Below are 20,991 nucleotides of genomic sequence, written 5' to 3' on the forward strand. Positions count from 1 at the left end.
GCAGAGCTACAGTTCTGAAAACTGAGAGGAAAGTTTTCTGGCCTCACTTTGAGGCAGTGATCTGAGCTGGGAGATGGGTCAGGAGGACCCCAGAGCACCCCCTGGCACATCCCACAGTCAAGCTTAGAAATCGCCTGAGTCTGTCCTTCATGAGCAACTGGACAACACAATTAATTCCCCCAGGTGTCCATCTGTGACAAAAGTACAATTCAACAATTTTATATAGAATATTTCTATATGAAACAGAATATGACTAATAATGTGTGAATCAGGCCTAGCAAACACTGCAGGAAACACAGGGTAAGTGCTACTAAGAATAAGTTTATGATAAAGTTTGTGTCCAATGAAAATTAAACATCTACAGCAACTCAAAGGAGCCACAGAATTGCTCTCATTATTTATCTTGTCATTAGGGTTAAAACCAGCCCATCCATCAAAAGGTGTTCAAAGTGCTTAGAAATAGAGCAAATCAGAAAACTTTCTATAGTACAGGCAGTAGAAGTGTATAAGTCAAAAATTTCCACTCATGATATTATCTGGTGGGTTTCTTTGTGCAAAGTAAAGCTAATTTCATTTTTGTTAGGCAAACATTGGATCAGAGCATGAGGTCACAGCCAACCAAGAAGCTACTTTCTAATAATTTCCACGGAAGCAGGACTTTCCTATTTACATATTGTATAGGATAATAGTCAGAACTCAAATACAGTGTAATAAATAATTTGACCTTAGGCATTTCAAGGGATGCATCAAAGAAATGTACAGACTTGACCTTTCAAAAAAGTTCTCCCGTCATGTCTGGTATGAACATGTATTTGCTTATGCTTTCTTTGTTGAAATGCCTAGTGACATCAGTGTGTTTCAGTTGCTTGTTTAGACTTCTGAGTAACTATTTTGATTTCAACAATCAGTATTTAATATTCTACTCACAAACTTTCTTTTCCACATAATGCTATTACAGAACTTTTCAACAGCTTTGATTTCCATAAGTGCATGATTAAATCACTAATTTAAATAAAGCACCACATAATGTTGAAGTTAAGATTCATTTAAGATAAGCTTCAGCTGAAGAATTTTGCATGATCTTTCATCTACTTTCATCATGGTTTTGGTCTATCATTCACTTCACTACTTAGTAAGCAAGATCTCTTCCAGTGCTGTCAAACATGTCTCATTTTCAAAGACTGACTATCCAAGTTTTGTTTCATGACAAGACAGATGCAAAAAAACCCCTCTCATCTGTGTAGCAAAAGCATTCACATGAAAACATGGTTGTCATAAAAGTAGATTTTAGATGTTTTCTTTTTTACTTAGGTACTTTCTATTTCCTTAACTTTATCCTTAAATTTTGAGTTTTCTCATGAGTTCCTTTAGATTCTTTTAATGATTGGAAGATTCCTTGGTTAGGTTTCTGACTGGTTGTTGTATTATTTTATTTTATCTTTACATAAGCTGCACATTCTGAAAATCCGTATAGGATGACATAAATCTCCACCAATCTTCTTATCTTAGGCACCTGAAAATTGTATTTAGATTAATTTAAATTGATGTTTATGATCAAAATCAATTCAATGATTCATCCCTAGAAGGCACAACATCAACTGCAAAGACCAAAATACCTTCCCCATTCTCAAAATATATAGGACTTATTGCAAAACCAGAAAAGAGCAACTCATTAAAAATAAAAAGTAATATCAAAAGCATAGAGAACAGCACAGGTAGAGGAAAAAAATCCCACAGCTTTATACTTACAGAATTTCTTAAAATCTAGCCACTTTCCAGCTGCCAGCCAGAGGATAGCTGTGCATGAGGCAGAGGCACAAACAGTACATCCTTTGTTACCTATCCATACATCTATTTGAAGTCTGCTAAAGAGCAAACTTCTGAGCAGTTACATAATGACAAAATAACATGAAGGAAAAACACATACATGATTTTGCATCAGCTCTTTTGCTTTCTGCACAGCAATTCCCATGAAGGTCGCTAAGTAGAATATTTTTTTGCTGCTAGTATTGCTCAGTTTGAGTTTTTATAGCTGCTTGGAGATCTGCATCATTGTATTTGATTTCAGCTAACTAAGCATACAAATGAACAGGAATGCAGACACACAGCACTGTAAAAAACACAGAAGGAAGTTTTTTTAAACAAAATCCCTCTATTAGGCAGTGGTTCCAGTGATGCAATCAGAATAGGAAGGAAAGTCTGTGTTGCTTCATTGTTTTGTTTGGATTTTGGGGTCCAGTGCTAACTTGTGATAATATTTCCATTCGTAAGTATATTTCTCTGAGGGCAATCCAAAAAAGTGACTATGATGAATTTAATAGGAAAAATATCCCATTGAACTTGCTAATTTTTTCCATCATGAGTGACCATTACAGAATTGCCCCACTCAATTATCTTTCCTGTGTCGTTCAGTAGCTTTTGGCTAAGTTTATTGTTTTTTATCAAAGTGGATGCACTAAGTGGATTCAACAGAAATCTAATTACAGAGAATTTCAATAACTGATTCATCCCTGTGAAGAATTTAAGAGTAAATAAGAGAATGGAGTGAATAGCATAAATGACCAAAAAGAAGCACCACAATGTATATCAAGGATATAGAGTTGGTTGCAGGGACATCTAGATCTTTAGAGAGAAGCCCAAAGCCTACTGCCACCAAGAGGCATTTTAGATCTGACCTTAAATGTTGTGAGATGTCAATTACATTTGTAATCCAAAGATTCAACTCTCTATAACCTCCACAGTTCAACAGTTAAAACAAACATGTCCTCTCTACAGACATGACTTATCTGATTGGCCCATCACACTGCGTAATTCTAAACAGGATTTTCCAGGTGGCAGGTACAGAGCACTGTTTCATCTCTCTGGCTTTAGGTAGCATGGCTTAAATGTGAGAAAGGCCAGTTGTGGCAGAAATGTTAGCTTAAGCAAACAGGATTTTTCCTTAAGTCTCCCAAACATAAAATTCACAGCAGCAGTTTTGCAAAACGAGCAAATTCTTTTCATCAAATGTAAAACTGATATTGAAGATTAAGAAGTTTCCTCCCCTTCTGTAAGGATATGTTACTCCTCTCACCTTATGTAAGTACGTGTTGTGCATTGTTTATCCCCGAGACCTACTCATTGCTTTCAAGTGATCTTTGGAAGATGCTACATTCGGTCTGCTGTAATCACTTTATAGGGCATTACTCATTTTATAGGTTGTCACAAATGATGGAAAAGTGGTATTAAGTTTTTAACTAAATATAGATCACAGAAAAGCACAGAAAAATAAATACTGAGCTTATTATCTTCAGCTATACCAGTTGCTTAAGTATATTGACGTCAGCGAATGTTGTAAGACCCTGTGAAGATGGCCAAGGCCATAAATATGCATTTTCTGTAAAGATATCAGAAAAACTCTTCCCACTATCTATTATTTTCCTGGCTGTTTCTGGTACCTGATGCAAACTGCTTTACTTAATTTCAAAGGTGAACCCAGTACTAAGTTTAAATTTATTCAAGGTCTTCAAACATTGCCTATCAAATATTATTGCTATTGCTATGTCCAGTGAAATCATGGGATGTGGCTATCTGCGGGCTTTAGGGTAGTCCCACGGACACATACCATTTCAGTGACTGGTTCATTTCTATTGTTGCACAGCCTGGGGTTCCCTTTGGTTTGGATGAAATATAAAATCTATCCCAGTGATGGAAACTCATCACCAACAGTCTCAAAGGAGGTAACTTAATCTAGCCATCCACTCCACTGATATAATTAGGAATGCACGTTGTCAGCCTTTGAGGGTTTAACATACAGCTGGCTGGGTTCAAGGCAGTCTCAGAAACCAATCTGTTCTTAGTAACACCATCTCTTTCACAGAATTACAGACATACTTTCAGCAGATATACCCAGCTAACTGCTGAATGATGTTTTTCCACCCACTTATGCAGTGGTCAATGTCTTTTTCAGCGTAACTGAAGCCCTGGATCAATGCCATGAAATGATTCAGAAACCAAAGGCTGAACTGACAGCTCAGGCATAAAGGTTATGAACCTTATTTACAGTGTTTGAATGCGGCTCCATTCAGCCCCTGAACATCATCATATTCCTGATCCAGCTGATGAGATTTAATTAGAAAAGAGATTCTAATGGATATTCAGATGCTGACTGGCCTATCTATTGTTTGAGAAATAAAAGATATTTTAGGCTCTATTCTCTAGGAAAATCAGAACTCTACTCTTCACATGGATTAGCTAAGTTAGAGGAAAAAATCTAACTTAATAAAAATTTAAAATATTCTTTAAATTTATTCATCAGGACTAGTTCTGTATCCCTGTGTACCCTTGACTCTGCTGCTGGAGTCTGCAGGGATTCAGATGATGAATACCTTCATAGTATTGTCAATAAGCTTTTCTGACTGAATATCACAAGCACCACTCCTTTTTCATGTGCTTTGCACTGGTAGGAATCTGATTTGCACAAATGAATGAGATATTCTGTTATGGTTCAAGTAAGTTGGATAAAGCTTCCCCTCCAGCCTGCAAAATAATTGAGAAAAATGCAGTGTAACTTTATACCTATTTACTTTAGGCACCTAGACCTGAAAATACCCAGCCTAACCTATTAATCAGCAGAGTGGCCTGTTCAGAAAAAAAACATACCCTTTTTTTTCTTATCAGTCCTGAAGCATTTGTCTAAACACTTTGAATTCCAGCCTTCAAGTTTCACTGCTGTGTCAGCGGGCTGGACACAGGCTTCCCTGGGCCAGACTACTTATAGCTGTGGTAGTGCGGAGCTGCGCCTGCTTAGTGGCTTGGGCAAAATGCTGTGCTAACATCACTGTACAGCTCCTGGACACAGGCAAAGGGAGGTCAGCATTGCTTGTGACCACCCCGTAAAAAGATATCCCGAATTCCTGTGTTGTAATTGTTACATGGTAATCATGAAATTCACTGAAGCCATGGATTTATTACCTTGCCATTAAACCTTATGGTGTCAGACTGAACTTTCTGATTTTTTTCCACTGCTGTATTTAGTTCCTTTTTGCCTGTAATACAGATTTTCAGTAGGTGTCAGAACTGGGCCTTACATACGCATAGTACACAAATTTCAGTGTCTTGTGTCTGAAAGCAAAAAAAAGGACTGCAAATTAAATAAAAAATGAGTACACCTCCTTCTTGCTTCAGGAAGTCTCCAAGGAAGTAGGAGAAGATTAACTGTGAAAAATACAGTTTACTGTATCTTTTAGAATTTTTGATAGCACTTACAGTGTTAGTTATAGACATCCTCATTACCCACATGGATATGTTACCCCATGTTTGAATCTAGAAAGAGAAAATGGGCCTCCAAGGACATCCTACGACAATAAATTCCCCATACAAATGGGTGATTACTTAAAACTACAGTGACTCATTGTTGCATGGGACGTAACGTAATTAACTGCAGATTTACTTGTGTTCAGTGTAGACTGAGGCAAGCTAGTTTGGTTTGCATGGTCTTACTGCATTGCTGAATGTGGCACAGTTAACTTCAGGCCTATGTTAGCTAAATCTTATAAAAAAAGATTCAATAGTTAAAAAAAACCATAAGAGATGGATTCTTCCATCATTAAGGATGAAATGCATCTTGACCACACAAAACAGCTGCCGAGTCAACGTCCCTCCCAAAAAATCTGTTGTGTGCTTCCTAAATACAGAACATGGACGTCCTGCATATTGAAGAAGGCTTTTCCAAAATTGACATGGTAGGTTCCTTTGTTTGTTTAATTGCCACTCTTTGTCAGAGGGAAGAGGTGGCTTGAAGTCATACGCTTGAAGAAGATTCCAGTTAATATTTGACTTGTGGGATAATTCATTCTAATGTTTGCCATATACTCTGTGAATTGCCAATGACCTGTGGGTAGCCTTAAGCTTCATCCTCCGTCTATGGACTTGTACATATTGTACACACACACATGTAAATAAGAATAAAAGTATACTTCCAGAAACCTCACATTTCCAGTAATGCTATCCTTAAATTCTCATGGCTTAATTGCTTTTGCTAATTGAAAGAGAGAAGGAGGGAAGAAAGCAAGCAAGCAGGGCAGCATCAAAGGATTGCAGCAGATCACTGGGGATTATGGGGAAATGCATCCTCTGAGTGGAAGATGTAAGAAGGACCTTACACAAGGCGGACACAATTGTTTCAGCAGGAGATTAAAGACTCCCACATATTTAAAAGACCCTTCTCCTGTGCTTGGCCAGCTGTCCCTGCTTCCTTCTGCCCACCTTCTCTCCAAAAGTGAGCACTTTCAATATGAAATCCTGCTCCAGCCTGAGTACAAAGGCTTCCCTTGTCTCTGTTCATCAGGATAAGCTCACTGTTTCCTTTCACTTCCTTGCACATGCATGATATGGGCACCATCTGGCCCAGAAATGGCAAAGGACAGCCACGCCTGCAAAACATCTTCAGAGAATGTCCTAGACTCCCCTGCTCCATGTTTCACCTGTAACTACAGCAAAGATTTTATATTCATCTCTGATACATCCAGACAAATATTTAGAACTTGAGTTTTCAAAATATTTGAATAACGGAGGGAATTACTGCAAAAGGAAGACAGGCCTAGTCACCATTATGTTTTAATTATCTAAGACTTCATACTGATACCTTATTCTGCAAGAATCTTATTAAACAGGAAGTCAGCCTGAGCTGAGACAAGAGTTAGCATAAGCAGATCATGCCCTCTAAGCAAAGGTACTGACAAAAAGGTTTGAGTTCTGATGGCTTGATCCTATTTCCACTGAATTCAGAGGTAAAACCTTCATTACTACACCTAAGTATCCATTAACTCAGTCCATGTGTATAAACAAGGCTAATATCCCACTTGATGTTCCACTGCAGGATTTGTTATCGAACATTTATTAGACTAGAATATAAAAAAGAGCATTTTGTGTTAGACTGAATGCTACAACTATCCAGTTCTTGCTCTCATGCTAATGTTAGCCTTAAAAAGGATCTGACATTCTCACTTTTAGATTCTCTCTTGACCAATAAGTATGATCATCACTGGGCCAGAAAATAAGCTTGGATGATATTTTGTTCTGAGCTTTTATTAGCCAGAGAAAGAGAAACTGATGGGGAGGAAGTTCTCCATTGCCATACCTAGAGTTTGCATAGACTAACCCAGAGTCTGGGTAACTGCAGACTCTCTGATGTCTGCAGGGGTGTAGTTGGCAAGGAACATACTACTCGGTGAGTCAAATTCAGGTCTTGTATAAGTTTGTTATTCCCTGCCCAAATCTGTCCTTTGGGAAGCTAGTGTTTTTCTGATTAGCTGTAGTAAAATACGAGGACTTGCAGCTCTAGAGCTTCTTCCATCTCTGGAAGCAAACTGTGAGAGTGACCTGATGTCTGATGTCCTGAGGTTTTCTCCACAGACATTTAAAACAGTTCCCCAGCTTGCCTTTTGCTTTACTTTCAGCTGGTAAATGATGTCAACCCAGCTGGGCTTCTACATCCAATATAGGTTTTCAGTATATACTCCCCTCTGACTCTCTGCACTGGTAGGGCTCTTCTACCCTCCACAAAAAGGCTTATGGTCATTATTTTGCTCATTGTATGCTCAGAGCAACTTCTGCACAAAAAGATGTTATAAAAGGCTTGTGGAAGTATAGTCCTCAGGTGCAAATTCAATAATGGCAACACTTAGTAGCAGAGATTTCTGTCTCTCCTTTGTTCAGCCTTCTTCTGTCTAAACATCCAGCATAGATCCATCCTAAACTGGATGATTTTGCACATCTGAAAATCCCACAGGCTTACAGTAGCCGAGTATTACACATAGCATCCTAAATAAGAAAACATAACCAGCTTCAAACAAACAAGCTGATAAGAGGCTCCCTGCTCCAGTGTTTGTTCCACTCTTCTCAGAGACTCTGGCAGTGTCTGGAAAGTTAATGGATACAGACAGGGGAAAAAATGACTTACAGAGATGAGGGATCCCTCACAGAGCATCAGTCTTTCCCTTGCATTAGTTACAAGGGATGCCAACTCAAGCACTTGACCTCTGCTAAAATAGTCCTTCAGGATAATAGGGGCTCTTTTTCAAACAACCTGTCTTTTAAATTGTTTCAGCTTTTGACTTCAAAATCACCACTTAAATGCCATTCCAAAACCCATTGCCACATGTGTCTGGTGGGACTTGGGGATCAGCTGTAAATGGTCTCACCACACAACATCCTTCGGGAGACACTTCTTTTCTCACTCCAACTCCTTTTATTTGCATACAGGGAGGAGAATCAGGTCATATACCTGTGAAGGTGGTCCTTCTCCTGTCCTCCTTTGGTCCTCTCTTCCTCCCACCCCCTTACATTCTTTTTTTTTGTCTCCCTCTTCTGAGTGCCTGGCACATACAACAGGACTTGGAAGACCATGGTAGGGACTGTTTCCACTGACAGAAAAAGAAGGAGGCAGGCAAAGGGTCCAAAATGCTAGATAGGATGCGGGGCTTGAGTCACCAGCATGGGACATGACTCTGGACACTCTTCTCCTGGTTTCTCTCCTGTGCTCTTTTAATGCACCCACCAAGGTGGTACCTGAAGGCTGCACAGATGATGGTCCCACCCTGATGGTGGACGTGCTGCCTGCTAGCCTTACTCTGCTGTGCTGCCTGGCCAGCTGGAGCAAGGCACCACAGTGAGCCAAATGGCTGCTAGCACTGTGGTTAGCCAAAATCCAGGATGTTAACTTGATTGTTTGCTATGGATACTCCATAATATTTCAGGATGTGATTCTATATTTATACAGCGCTAACCAGATGCTTTTCAGATACTGTTCTAGCTAGGACTTTTACTAGTGTTCCATAGTTGTGTCTTGCAGTTCCCACCACTGCACATTTTCCACACATTTACACTGAATTATTTTGATCTCCTGTGCAAAAATAACACTTTACGGTTCTTGATTCCTGGCGGTTTGTTATGCCAGTGCTGTCAGTCTGCCAGATCCAATCTGAAGGTGTCTGTGTAGGGGATGCAGGGCTCTCAGGTCCTACGTTTTTTTTGCAGGCAGCTCCAGCCCTTGTGTAATCAGAGATAAGTGACTTAGTTAAAAATGAATGGGGCAGCTGGCTAAATGCTCAGCCAAACAAAATGATCAAAGGGACAGTGCCAGATGTTTTCCATCAGCTCTACATATGGAGGTACCAGGGAGAGCAGCAGGAGCACCGAACTAAAAAGAAACCAGAGAAGCCAACTCTAGTTTCAACCATAACATGAGGAACTGGCTATAAATACTACATTCCTCAGTGAGGCTCCCAGAGGACATTCTGTAGGTATTTCTAAAACCTACAGGAAAAGCGAGTCTACTATTGTCTGACTTAGTTATATGCATCCTCACAGTAAATATTTTATTAAGAATCATCATTCTTAACATCTAGAAAAATATAATTTAAAAATAATATTTTAGAAAGCTGCTAGAAATTATAAAAAGTGTTTTTTCCACAAAATGTATTTTTTTCCCAACCTATGTCAATACAGTCTTTTCCTAGACTACTGTTTTGTGGGGTTCTCTTTTACTGTTTTTAGTACATTTTAAAATATTAATTTCATAGGTTTTGAGTCCCAAGTTACTGCAAGAGGCCCAAGTTTTGTCAAGATTTACTGTGGAAAAGGAGCCAGCTTTTTATTTTTGTCTTCTGGGGAAGTTTATGGTAGAGTGAGATAAACATCCAAAATAGTTAAGGTTATTTATCCTGCATCACTCAGAAGACATTCTTGACATCACTTGTTTACAATTGAGCAGGGGAGCTGCTCAATCAGCGCTGACAGAAATTAAAACCAGATCACCCAGCCTCAGGGCATACAAACCTTACTTCAGTGTGATAAAATCTGCTTCTGTTGGGATAAAACCTGAACTGCTCATCCAGCTCTTCTCGTCACAAGCCAAATTTTGGTTCATAAAGGCTCCTCCTCCAGTTATATTCCTTCCAGGGACACAACCATTATTTCAGGACACTTTACTTCAACCTGATGTATCTCTGTAGTATCTTGGGGCTTGCAAGGGGGGATGAATATTGAAAAAGGATCTGGTGCCATGCTTGTCCAGTGTAATGTCTTTACAATTGGCCCCAAATCTGCAGGTCTTAGACTGGGAGAGCTGTGATCCTGGAAGCTACCAGCAAGTAACTCAAAGCAACATAGAATCTTCACAATTTTTTCCTGTTCTTTTTTGACTCTACAGTTTACTGATGCCTGCCTGAAAGTCATTCCCTGGCAGTAGGAGGAGGGAGGCATGCTGAACATGAAGAGATTGGAAAGGCATTTCCCTGAAACAACCGGAAGTGCCAGACTTACTGTTGACTGGGGGAGAAGCTAAGAAGGGGTCTCGGCTGCGTTGTTCAGTGGTGCTGAAATCCACTTTGTCCTTTACATATCTGGCAAGCTCCTAGGTTTGGTAGTATATATGCTGCTCTTTGCATGAGTATTGATTATAAAGATATTTATTCCATGTATAAAAAGCTTGATGTGCCCTTTAAAAGCTGCTCTAAACCCATTCTGGAGGAACAAAGCCTGTGAACATGCATTTTCTTTCCTCTGATTCTTATCTCATGCACATATAAGCATAAGTCACTCATTGCAGTGGAAATATCTGTGATTTGCAGGGCAGGATGAGTTCTTTGCTGGTAGATATGCTAGTAACAGACGGGCTGAGGAACTCCCTAACTCTCATACTTGAGTCAAGGAAAGCTTCAGCATGACTCACTTCAGAATGCTTTGTACTGCCCTAATTGCATAATTACCTTAGAGAGCTCACTGGCCATTTGGCATAAAGGTCATGCCTGTTTCCTCTGAGCACAGGAATTACTCTTCCTGGCTTCTCCTAGCAGGATAAAAGGGAGATGTGAGGTAGACATATGGCCGTGGCCCCACTTTTCCTCTATATAATCCAAGAGCAGTATTTGTGCACAACTACAAAGTCCTTCATTCTCTGAAGTGAGAATGGGAAAGTTGACCATTACATAATATAAATCGGCACTTTCACCTTTGCACTGAGACAGTATCTGTATTGAAAAGGGTAGTGTGATATTCTGGGGTGTTTGGTACTGGTACTTGTGACATCTGAGTTCTAATAAATGGGATTAAAAAAATGTGAGGGGGACGCCTTAAGCACAGAAATCTTCCCTGCTTTACTCATATGCCGTAGAGTTAGTCTGACTGCCAAGCGAAGAAAACAGAGGTGTCTCCAACATCTTGTTCTCAAAAGCAATAAGTAAAAAAAGATAGGAATAATATAAATGCTATCAACAATTGCCATCTTTCAAAGCAGATGACAAGTGAAGTGAAGGGACTTGATTGTCCCATGAGAAAAATGGAAAATGAATGTGCTAGTTGCATTAAACAGAATTAAAGGAAGATTTGGATGGAGAATTCTCCTGGACCTCTAGCAAACTCAACAGTGCAGTTTTCAGGGCTCACCTCATGTGTAGAACTGGTAAAGTAAGTAAGTCTGCAAGATAGAACAAAAGGAGAAAGACAGAAATGAATGATACAGATAGCTGCGGAGGAGATATTTAAGTACAGCTATCTTTAGTCCCCCTGATGCTCTCTTGTTCTGGAGAATGGCTGGAATTTGTGGTCCCTCTTCTTAACCTTTTTATTAATGTTATCCAACAGCAAATTTGGAAGCTAGAATTCTCCTTTGCAGATTGGTGATGGCATCACTACCTAGTCAAACTTTCATCCCACTCTCCCCTTCATTACACCTATGAATTTACCATCCTTCATGGCACCCTGATGCGTCTTCCATTTGAAGCAGGTAAAGCACATTTTCTCCTGTCCCCCTTACAGCCCACCAGCTAATATCCCCTAACATATAATGGGGTATATACACTCTCCTCCCACTGGGCTTATGAATTAAAATATTTGTGGCTTCTATACTTCATGCTGATGCTAATACTGCCGGTGTGTTTTAGACGCGCACAGAATGCCTGCCTGATTGGCCCTTCAGGAGCTGTAGATGGATGTGAATCCAAGTGGTCTGATGCACCTAAGGTTCTTTATTAGTGTAAACTTTGGTGTCCATGGGCTTCTCAGGTATGTACTGGGATTGGCAAAAGTGTTTGAGATTACTCTTTTTTTTAGAGGTTCATCATGGCTACTTGAATCTTTCCTTTTTTTATCAACACCTTTTTAAGTAGTGGGAAGCAGAGCAGTTTAATGTTGACTGAGGCTGCATTAGCTTCCCCTTTCTGTGAGAAACCTCTGCTTAGAAGGTTCCCAAAGTGAAAGTGTTTGCAAGAGAAAACAGCTGGGAGACACTCAAGATCCAGGCCTGGTTCTGGTGAGTGGAGCTGTTCTTCTGATATAAATGGAACATCACTCTAAAACAAGAGAAGTGTTTTGGGAAGAAAAGGAAAATGAACTATCTTGATTCCTAAGCTGAGAAAGAACTGGTCAGCAGTTTATCAAATCAAAGGCTAAAGTCCAAGACTGATTCTGTTCTCACAGACATGTATCTGAAGTATGGCCTTCGTTAGAGCTACATCTAACTAAACCCAACTGAATTGAGAGGAAAGTCAGGCTCTGAGTCCCAACTGCTTTTGTCATCAAGCAAAAAGTAGGAAACACCTCTGTGCTTTGCATGCTTTTTTGAATCATTCTCCTGGAGACTCAAGGAGTTAGCATGCTGTAATGTGGGTGGCTGCCCTAGGGATCGAGGAACACCAGACAGAGTCTATAGTAAAGCTTCTTGCATTAGGATGGCGGCAGAGGAAACTATACAGAAAATGCAGTCCAGGAAAGAGTTCTTAGAAGATGAAGTAGGGATTAAGCTGGAGCCTATTTTACCATTTGCTGAAAAGCTCAGTGCATTTGCCTTCATGGATTCTGCATTCCAGAGGACTGCATGCTGGGTTAATAAAATCCCTCTCTTGAACAGGCTTTGGAAACTCAGACAGTCACTGGCTGCCCATATGGCAGAATTTGGCTATTGCTATTAGACAGCTGCAGGAAGTTGAGGACAAGAAAGGGGATACAGCACCAAAATCTTATGGACACATAGACATATAGAGACACACATGTCTTTGCCTCATGGCAGGAGCTTCCAAAATATGTTCCTCATCAAAATGCTAGGATCCTCTTTTCTTTTTTTCTTTCAGGAACTGCAATTTGCACTTCTGCTTTTCTTAGGTGATACGTATGTGATTTAAACCCTCATACACCCTGAGCTCAAATTTCAAGAGCATTTTAAAACAATTAGCACACCTACAAGAAAAATAGCAAAACACCACATTTCCGTTGCTCACAGACTCAAAGGGAGATTGAGTTTAGCATTCTTCCTTGTGGAAGAAATAACATGCTCCCCAGTGACCCAATGCCAAACCACTGCTCTCTGTTTTGAGTAGCAAATGCCATTCTTACTGCATCTAAAAACCCAGACTGTGTTTCTTTTCTTAACATGAAATTGTGTATTTTGCTACTGCTCTCAAACAACAGTTTAGCAGAACAAAGGAGTTATCTTTATGAGACAGCCAGGGAAATACACAAAGAACAGGAAGATGCAGCTAACCTAAATAATGACATTGAAAACAAAATAGCTATTGGCCTATAAATAAACAATATGAAGTAAATAGCATTATTTTTATTAGGAGAACACAAAGACTTAATTCCTGGGGATAATGACATCTACTGCTTCCTCAGACTTTAGTTGTCATTTTTTCAATCAAGCCACAGAATAACATTTCCTACTTTCTTCAACTTTTTACAGTCTGAACTTTCATACCACTTCTTTTGGAGAAAATTGCAAAACCCAGATACATACGTTTAGGAGATCTTCTTAAACAATAAAATTGCCCAAACTGCTATTTTTGAACTGTGCAAATACATGCATTCTTACGGAGCAGGGAAGTAAACATACACACAACTGCATTAATTAAGACAATGCTTAGTTTCCTGCAACCCAAAGGAATTTGCTTATTTAGACTAAGTCTTTAACGATGCAGTCTCCCATTGTGTGTATGTGGGTGTGCAAAGCAGCAACTGCAATTTCACAAAAAGGCAAGGGCTGGTCCTGACCTGGTGGGTGAATAGGGAAGGAATTAAATAATCCTCTAAACCAAAGCCAGAATCAACTTTCGGAGCGCCAAACTCAGTCACTCCAGCTTTCTCACTTTCCATAATACAGTCCTAAACAAGTCCTAAACGACCTGAGCAGAAGCCCGAGTCACGTGTTTTTTTTTCCTGGGGATTGTCTTGTTGAGTGTCTTGGGCAGGAAACTGGCCTCATCTGTTGACTTACAAGATTTAAAATAAGCACTCGTGTTTCCCCCTCCCAATCCTGATCAGCAGCACTGGGCTGAATCACTTCCCCAGTGGAGGCAAGAAACATGCAAGAGCAAAATGCTCGTGAAGTGCCCAAGCGATAGGGAAACGCTCTTGGGCTGACATACAGTCAGCAAAACCCACAACCGACCCCGGCGAAACGTCAGGGCACGGCACCAATCCCCATGCCTCAGGCTTTACCTGCTGGTGGGCGAATGGCTGGGGGGGATGTCCTGCACAAAGCTCTGCTCCATGCTTGGGATCCTGGCTGGGCTGTGGGGATGGTAAGCTGTCAGGACCACGCTGCCCGAGTCCTTCATCTCCATGGTCATAGGCACATGTTGGCCCCACTGCCTGGGACAAAGGCAACCGGGGGGTGCCGACGGCCCCGACGGGAGGGCGAGCGGTCCTGTCACGAGCACAAGCGCATGGCCTGGCTCTGTAGCAGCCTCTTGCCACCGTTGGCTGTCAGGAAAGCTGTGTAACCGAGACACGGCTCCTCTCCCTGTCAGGAAAGCTGAATTAGCATATATTCAAAAACACCGCCCACAAAACAACCAACGGGGAAGTTACTACGTTCCTAGGAAACTAGAAACCTGAGTTAATCCCGCATGGCACCGGGCGACCGCCGGGAAAACTTCTTGCTTTCTTCCTTTTTGTTCCTTTTTAAAAGTCAGTTTCTTAATAACTCCTCCTACTCCTGAAATAGGCTTGACTAAGTGAAATTATTTGCCGGTTAAGCAGCAAGATGAGTGGAGAGCACTACTCAAACACAAAACATGGTTTGGCAGAGCAGGGAGTGACATTTAAGCTGCTTACATGAGAGATTCAGAAACCGAGTAGGCTCTGCTCTGTTTAAATAATCAAGGAGCAAGAACCTTGCTCCTACATGCTGGATCATTTCTGTGGCAGGGAACTGCACTTGCTTTCTCCTGAAAACAGATTAAGCTTTTGTTTTGCCTGTTACGGCTGTATACGTAATGAGAAGGGCACTGGGAAATAAATGAATTATTTTTACAATAGTGTGCGTTCATCTGGAGCAATCCCATAAATAAATACACTCTGAGGCACTTGATCATGCTTGCGCTTGATCTTTGTATGCTAATTGAATGTTTTTCTCTCAAAAGGAATCAGCAAACAAAAATATTGGGGTTCAACTCTGGAGTGAGGCCCAGAGAAAACTCTGTAGACAAAATGAGAAAACTCACACAGCCCTTTATTTTCTTCTCTCACTTCTTCAATGTTTGTGTTTTTTTCAAAAAATGTTTCTGATAAATGCCTATTCCTGAAAACTATTATCCTGCCTGTGAAATCATGGGAAGGATGTCCCCAATTTTACTCTATGAGCGACAGCTCTCTGAGCGCCTTGTGAGCACGTGGGTGAAACACCAGCCGCTGTGCACCTTTGTCAGAGCTGCGGGAGGCGTCCCCAGCGCAGGTACTGTGCAAAATGCCTGTCAGGCTCCTCTTTTGCATCCCTCTTAAACGGAGGTGCTCTCGCTAGCACTGCTATCGGGCTGCCTAAATTACACTGTCAGTCTCTCCAGCTGGAAAAGTAGCTCAGGTTTTGAACGGCACAAAAATTATTCATCTCATCTCCACCTTTCCCCTGAGCTCTGTATCCTGCTTGGAGGGGCAGGACCACTTTAGTCAAATATGTTGCTGCAACTCATGTAGGCAGTGCCCAAGTTAATTTTAAATTAGCCAGCATAGGACACCGATAACAGTACACTTGACAGCACTTCTTGCAGGACTCACCCAGGAAGCATAAATATTTGAACATGCAGAGCCTCTAGGCTTGATCTTGCTACGCTTTTAACATGTCCTGGATTAAATATTTTAAGGCCAGGTTGCACAGGATAAAAACATGGTTGCTTCCATGGCAGCGTGGAGGCCCTCTGAGAGCCACCGTGCAGCCATGTACATATGTTAGAAAAGAAAGAGGAGGCTCTAAGCTGATTCTGGAAGCATTGCCTACTGCCCACGGCATCAGGACTATATCCCACGGTGCCTCCAGTGAGGACTGGGATGAATGCAATAACCAGTGAAGACCTCATTGTGCTGTGTGATTACTGGGGTATTCAGGAAAGCTGTAGGGTCTGAAAAATTAGGATAGATGCTGTCATGGATCTCATATCCCAACTCTGCGAAGCACTGACTGAATGCCAGGTTGATGCCTGGCTGCTGGATGACCAGGGATGCTGTTGCCAATGTCATATTTTTCCCCTTTCTACCCTGGCTTTACATTCCCTTTCCTTGACCAGAAGGTGGGTACCCCACTTCTCTGATGAGGGGGAGTAAATTATGAATATAAATTTATATTTGGCACAAGTGCAAATAGATATTTTGAAAATTAATCAGTCAAAATACACATATGAAACAGAGCTAAAACTTTATAAAAATAAATTATATCTGCTGACGCCCTTCAAAGGCATTCACCACAATTTGTTTCAAGAAACTAAACATGTGAAGAAACTCACATCATGGAAGGCACAAAACACCATCAGAAATGGAGTAGGCATCCTTTAGATCAGGCTGCAGACAAAATATTGGCAGAAACTCCAGAAGAGTCTTTTTTTCTCCCCTTCCTAGCATCATAGCACTAGACTTTCTCCAGTACCATCAGACAACAAAATTACGGTTATGTGCTTTAGGCTATGTGTAGATAAAGCCCGCAGTAGAAATACCATGTATTTTTAGTATTATTTTTATTTCCTCTCTTCCCATAATAAAAAAAAAAATCAAACACCAATATGACTTAGAAAAGAATACAGTTAACCTCTAATTAGTAAAATGCATATATATAAAAAAGAGGCCCATACTTATTAAATGGGATTTTCTCTCTAAGAAAAATAAACATGGAAGATTTTATTTGGAGATTTATAAAGTGCTGGTGCATAAACTGGAGGCTTATATGGAAATGGCAGTCTGTTTGGCACAAGTACAAATACATGTTTTGAAAATTCATCAGCCAAAATACATATACCAACCTGAGAGCTGAAAATGTTTATATGTGTAATGGCTCTTGGGGTTAGACATCTGCATATCAGTGAAAACTAAAAATGATGCTAAATCAACTAGAGATACACATCAGCCAGTTTTAACTGGACTAGTAATACAGTCATAAGAAAACTGTACAAGGCAACGTGGGCCAGATCGCGCCTTCAGTTCTATCTCTGCAATTCTGTGAGTTAAAGGAATTCTCCCAGTTTCTAAAGAAGCAAGTAGGAAAATATTTTAATCCAACATGCTTGTGTTTCTACAGGATCCCCTTCAATACTAGATTGTGGAGTACTCAGGACTGTGACACTTCAAATTGTTTTTTCAGGTAGTTAATAGCTCCGTAGACCTTTCAAATACACTGGAAATGCCAGTTTGGTGGGAAATAATATTGTGAGCACGTTTATGGTGGCAACCAGTAAAGTGAAGTTACAGCAGGACAAGAACCTGTGGGAAGTCTGTAGCCAGTGAACCCATGCGCAGCTCCTTCAGATTTGGTAGGCAAGGAACTTGTGCTTTTGAATTTTAGATTGTGCTTGTGCCAAAGTGAGTGCTTTGCAATTTCACAAATTTAGCAAAAGAGTTGTTTATATATGGATCTGTGGGCCCAGACTTTGAGAACGAGGAATGAGAAACCTTTATTAAGCTATTGTTTCGGAAACCTAAATCAGTGGCTATGTAGTTGTATGACGAAGCTTTCAGCTCATCTGCTGAAGAATATCTGTGACAGCCATATACAAGAAGTATAAATGCACAGAAAGTTCTAGTTAATGTTTACTGAGAAGAAAAAGAAATTTCATTGTTGATAATAACATTATTATATATTTGCATAATATTAATTTGTAATCATTGTGGCAGCAACTTGATGGGCAACTTTTGTATGGCAAAGTTAATGTCTATTGCTGAGAAAGAACTAATAAATTTTTCACATAGATTTTAAACAGCCTTTTCTGGTTAGGTCCAAGGGGAGCTGTCACTGAGAGGAATGGGATTTGTCAGCTAGGGGTTCTTGTCCCGAGATGGCAGGGGCATGCACCATTATATCATAAGAGTAGACCCACAGAGCGCTGGAAAGTGCAAATTTCCCCTTTGAACTACAAATCACACAAAAATCTCTGGGTATTGAATTTCATTACTTGCTTCCAGCTTAAATTAGCCAGGACAAAGTTGGACAGAATTCGCAAAACTTTGAAGTTAATTTTGGATTAGTTTAATGGGAACTTGGGTTAGATTATGTTTTAAAGGAAGCTGTGTAAAACACAACATTTTTCACTGATTAAATCAAAGGAAATAGAGTGGAGCAATACACAGAAAAATGTCATCCTAGCACTGTGCCTAAATTTCCTCATCCTTCTTGTTCAGGCAGTAGTATGTAATAAATTTTGTATCTATCTGTGTGAAAAGAACCAAAACTAGAACCATTGTATTTCTCCATGTTTTGGGGAAAAAAAAAGGGTATCTCTTATTTGTCTTTAATTTGGCATTTGGATGGAAAGATGCTTGAGAGGTGGGGGGCAGAAGGACTCACCACGCCAAAGAGTGGGTGTGGGCAAAAAGCACCGGGACACTGAAAACAAGGAGTGCCACAAAGTCACATGAAAGTCAATGACAGTGGTGTGTGGGTCTTCTGCTGCTTGGTACCAATACCTCCTGTGAAAAAAGGCTGTGAGAAGGGGCTGACTCTTGTGTCAGGAAAATTTTCACTGTGGCTTGAGGTATATTTCCTTTAAAAGAATTTTATACATCATGAAGGATAGTTTCTAATGCTTGATTTAGCCTCTATGCTTTCTATTCCTGATGTGCTGGAAAGATTACAGTCTTTTTTTTTCCCACTGTAAAGGTGAGGTGTTTGTGTGCCTCTGTGTGGGCAGCTGGGAATGTGAGTGAATGGGTGAGATTCATTGGTAGCACCAAAACACACCCACTGCTTCTAGAGCATTGAAAAATTCAGAAGCCAAAGAACCCGCCAAAATTAAAGGAAAATTTTTGTTATTCTGTTTTCTTCATCTTTTCAAACTGAGATTAGAAACAACATTGACAAAACTGTTGCTTGTCCTTTGCAAACAGATTAAGTATCGAGGCTACTTAGGCAAAGAGAATAGAAATCAGGTATTGTGGCAACTGGTAGCATTTCAAATGTTTTTAATTACAGTACGGAACAAAACTTTCATCTTTGTTAAATATAACCTCACATATTTCAGTCCCAGGCCCAATTTAACTGTACATCATACTTTGGTGAACTTTAACATGGTCATTTTTTTATTGAGTGATTTACTGTGGTTTCTTTTATCTTAAAAAAGTCACAAAAGCATAGAAAAAAAATCTTTAGGAAACTTTGTGTAGCTGCTTGCTTAGCAATCACCCTCATTTATTTTCTGGGAGTTCAAAAGTTGGTTCTCCGTAGCCCAGATTAGACTACCCATATATTATTCCCATGTTAATTATGTACAGAAAAGGAAACTTCCTTAATCTGTCTGCCACAATAGGGCTTTCTGGAGGTTTACTTTAAGGAAAAGCTCATATCCTTTCATTCATCCATTAGGTTCATGCTCCTTCATGACACGTTGATCTAACCACTTCAGCTGGGACAGCTGACATCCACAGCTGAATGCTGTGGTCTGGTTTTTTTTTTGTTCTGAGGCAATAAGTTAAAATTACATGAAGGAGTGGTAATGTGGTCAAGTTAGGAAAAGTAGCACTGGGTGAGGCTGGGTGCTTCTCTGAAATGTTGCTGTAGGCACAAGCTGAAAATGGGAATTGGTCTCTGCAGCATGGAAGAAGAAAAATGGTCAGGGATAGGCAGCAGTGAACATTTTTCAATACATGTGTATCCATCCTGATGCCTCTGAAACAGCAGAATTGGGTTGGGCATTTGCATTTAGTACAGGAAAAATGAGTCCTCATCTTAAAATTTTATGTATATATTTATAATATTTATATACTCCACATCATACAATTGGGGTTGTAATAAAGAAAAAATAGAAAGATAGTTTCTCGTATAATAAACCAACCAGACAGAGCTTTATAATATTAACCTTTGAAAAACTACTGTTTTCCAGGGGCTAGTCAAATACTTAAGCAGCTGTATGTATATATATACACATATATACATATTTGATTAGGATATGTGTATATAGACACATAATCCCTCCTCCCCTTTTAGCCACTGTTTTAACATTTAAGAAAGGTATTCCTTTTTTTTATATGCTATGAACAGCAAAATGCAGTTTTCTGAGGGTGGTAATGATCTATGCATCTACCTTTGCCATTACAGTGTCACTTCAGTAGAATATCTGAAGACAAAATTATTAAGAAAAAGATTATAGCCCCTTTCTTGTTACGATCATAAGCAATTTCACATTCAGCACTTTTGTAACATTTTTAACCTGTAAAACGCTCCATTTCTAGGGAAGGTTTTCTGTAAGGTGCAGTCAGTATTTCCCTGTAACTATGCTAATGATTTCTTTCATCGTGCCGTATCATAACCGAGCCCGTTTCCCAGGGAGCAGCAGTAGACCACAGCTCTGCTGGTGTATTGGAAAGTTGTACCGAGCGAGAGACTCACCAGAGCACCGCTCTCTTAATTGAACCAGACTTCGAGCTATGTTCTGAGGGATATGTGTAAAAATTGATGAAGCAAGGTAGAGGTGTTAACACAAACCACTGATGTTTATCGGGCACATAATGAGAGACATGTCAATCTGAGCTATCTTGTATTGA

General features: G+C 40.1%; 1 protein-coding gene across 1 annotated transcript in view; it reads right to left on the minus strand.

The window, feature by feature from the left end:
• ARHGAP28 (Rho GTPase activating protein 28) overlaps window positions 1-14,603 on the minus strand; it is a 72,492-nt gene extending 57,889 nt beyond the window's left edge. Inside the window, exon 1 of the mRNA XM_009490722.2 lies at window positions 14,473-14,603. Within this exon, the coding sequence (XP_009488997.2) occupies window positions 14,473-14,603 (131 nt within the window). The remainder of the gene's footprint in view (window positions 1-14,472) is intronic.
• Window positions 14,604-20,991: the final 6,388 nt, after the last annotated feature.

This window comes from Pelecanus crispus, chromosome 2 (genome assembly GCF_030463565.1).
Source record: "Pelecanus crispus isolate bPelCri1 chromosome 2, bPelCri1.pri, whole genome shotgun sequence".
NCBI classification, from domain to species: Eukaryota; Metazoa; Chordata; class Aves; order Pelecaniformes; family Pelecanidae; genus Pelecanus; species Pelecanus crispus.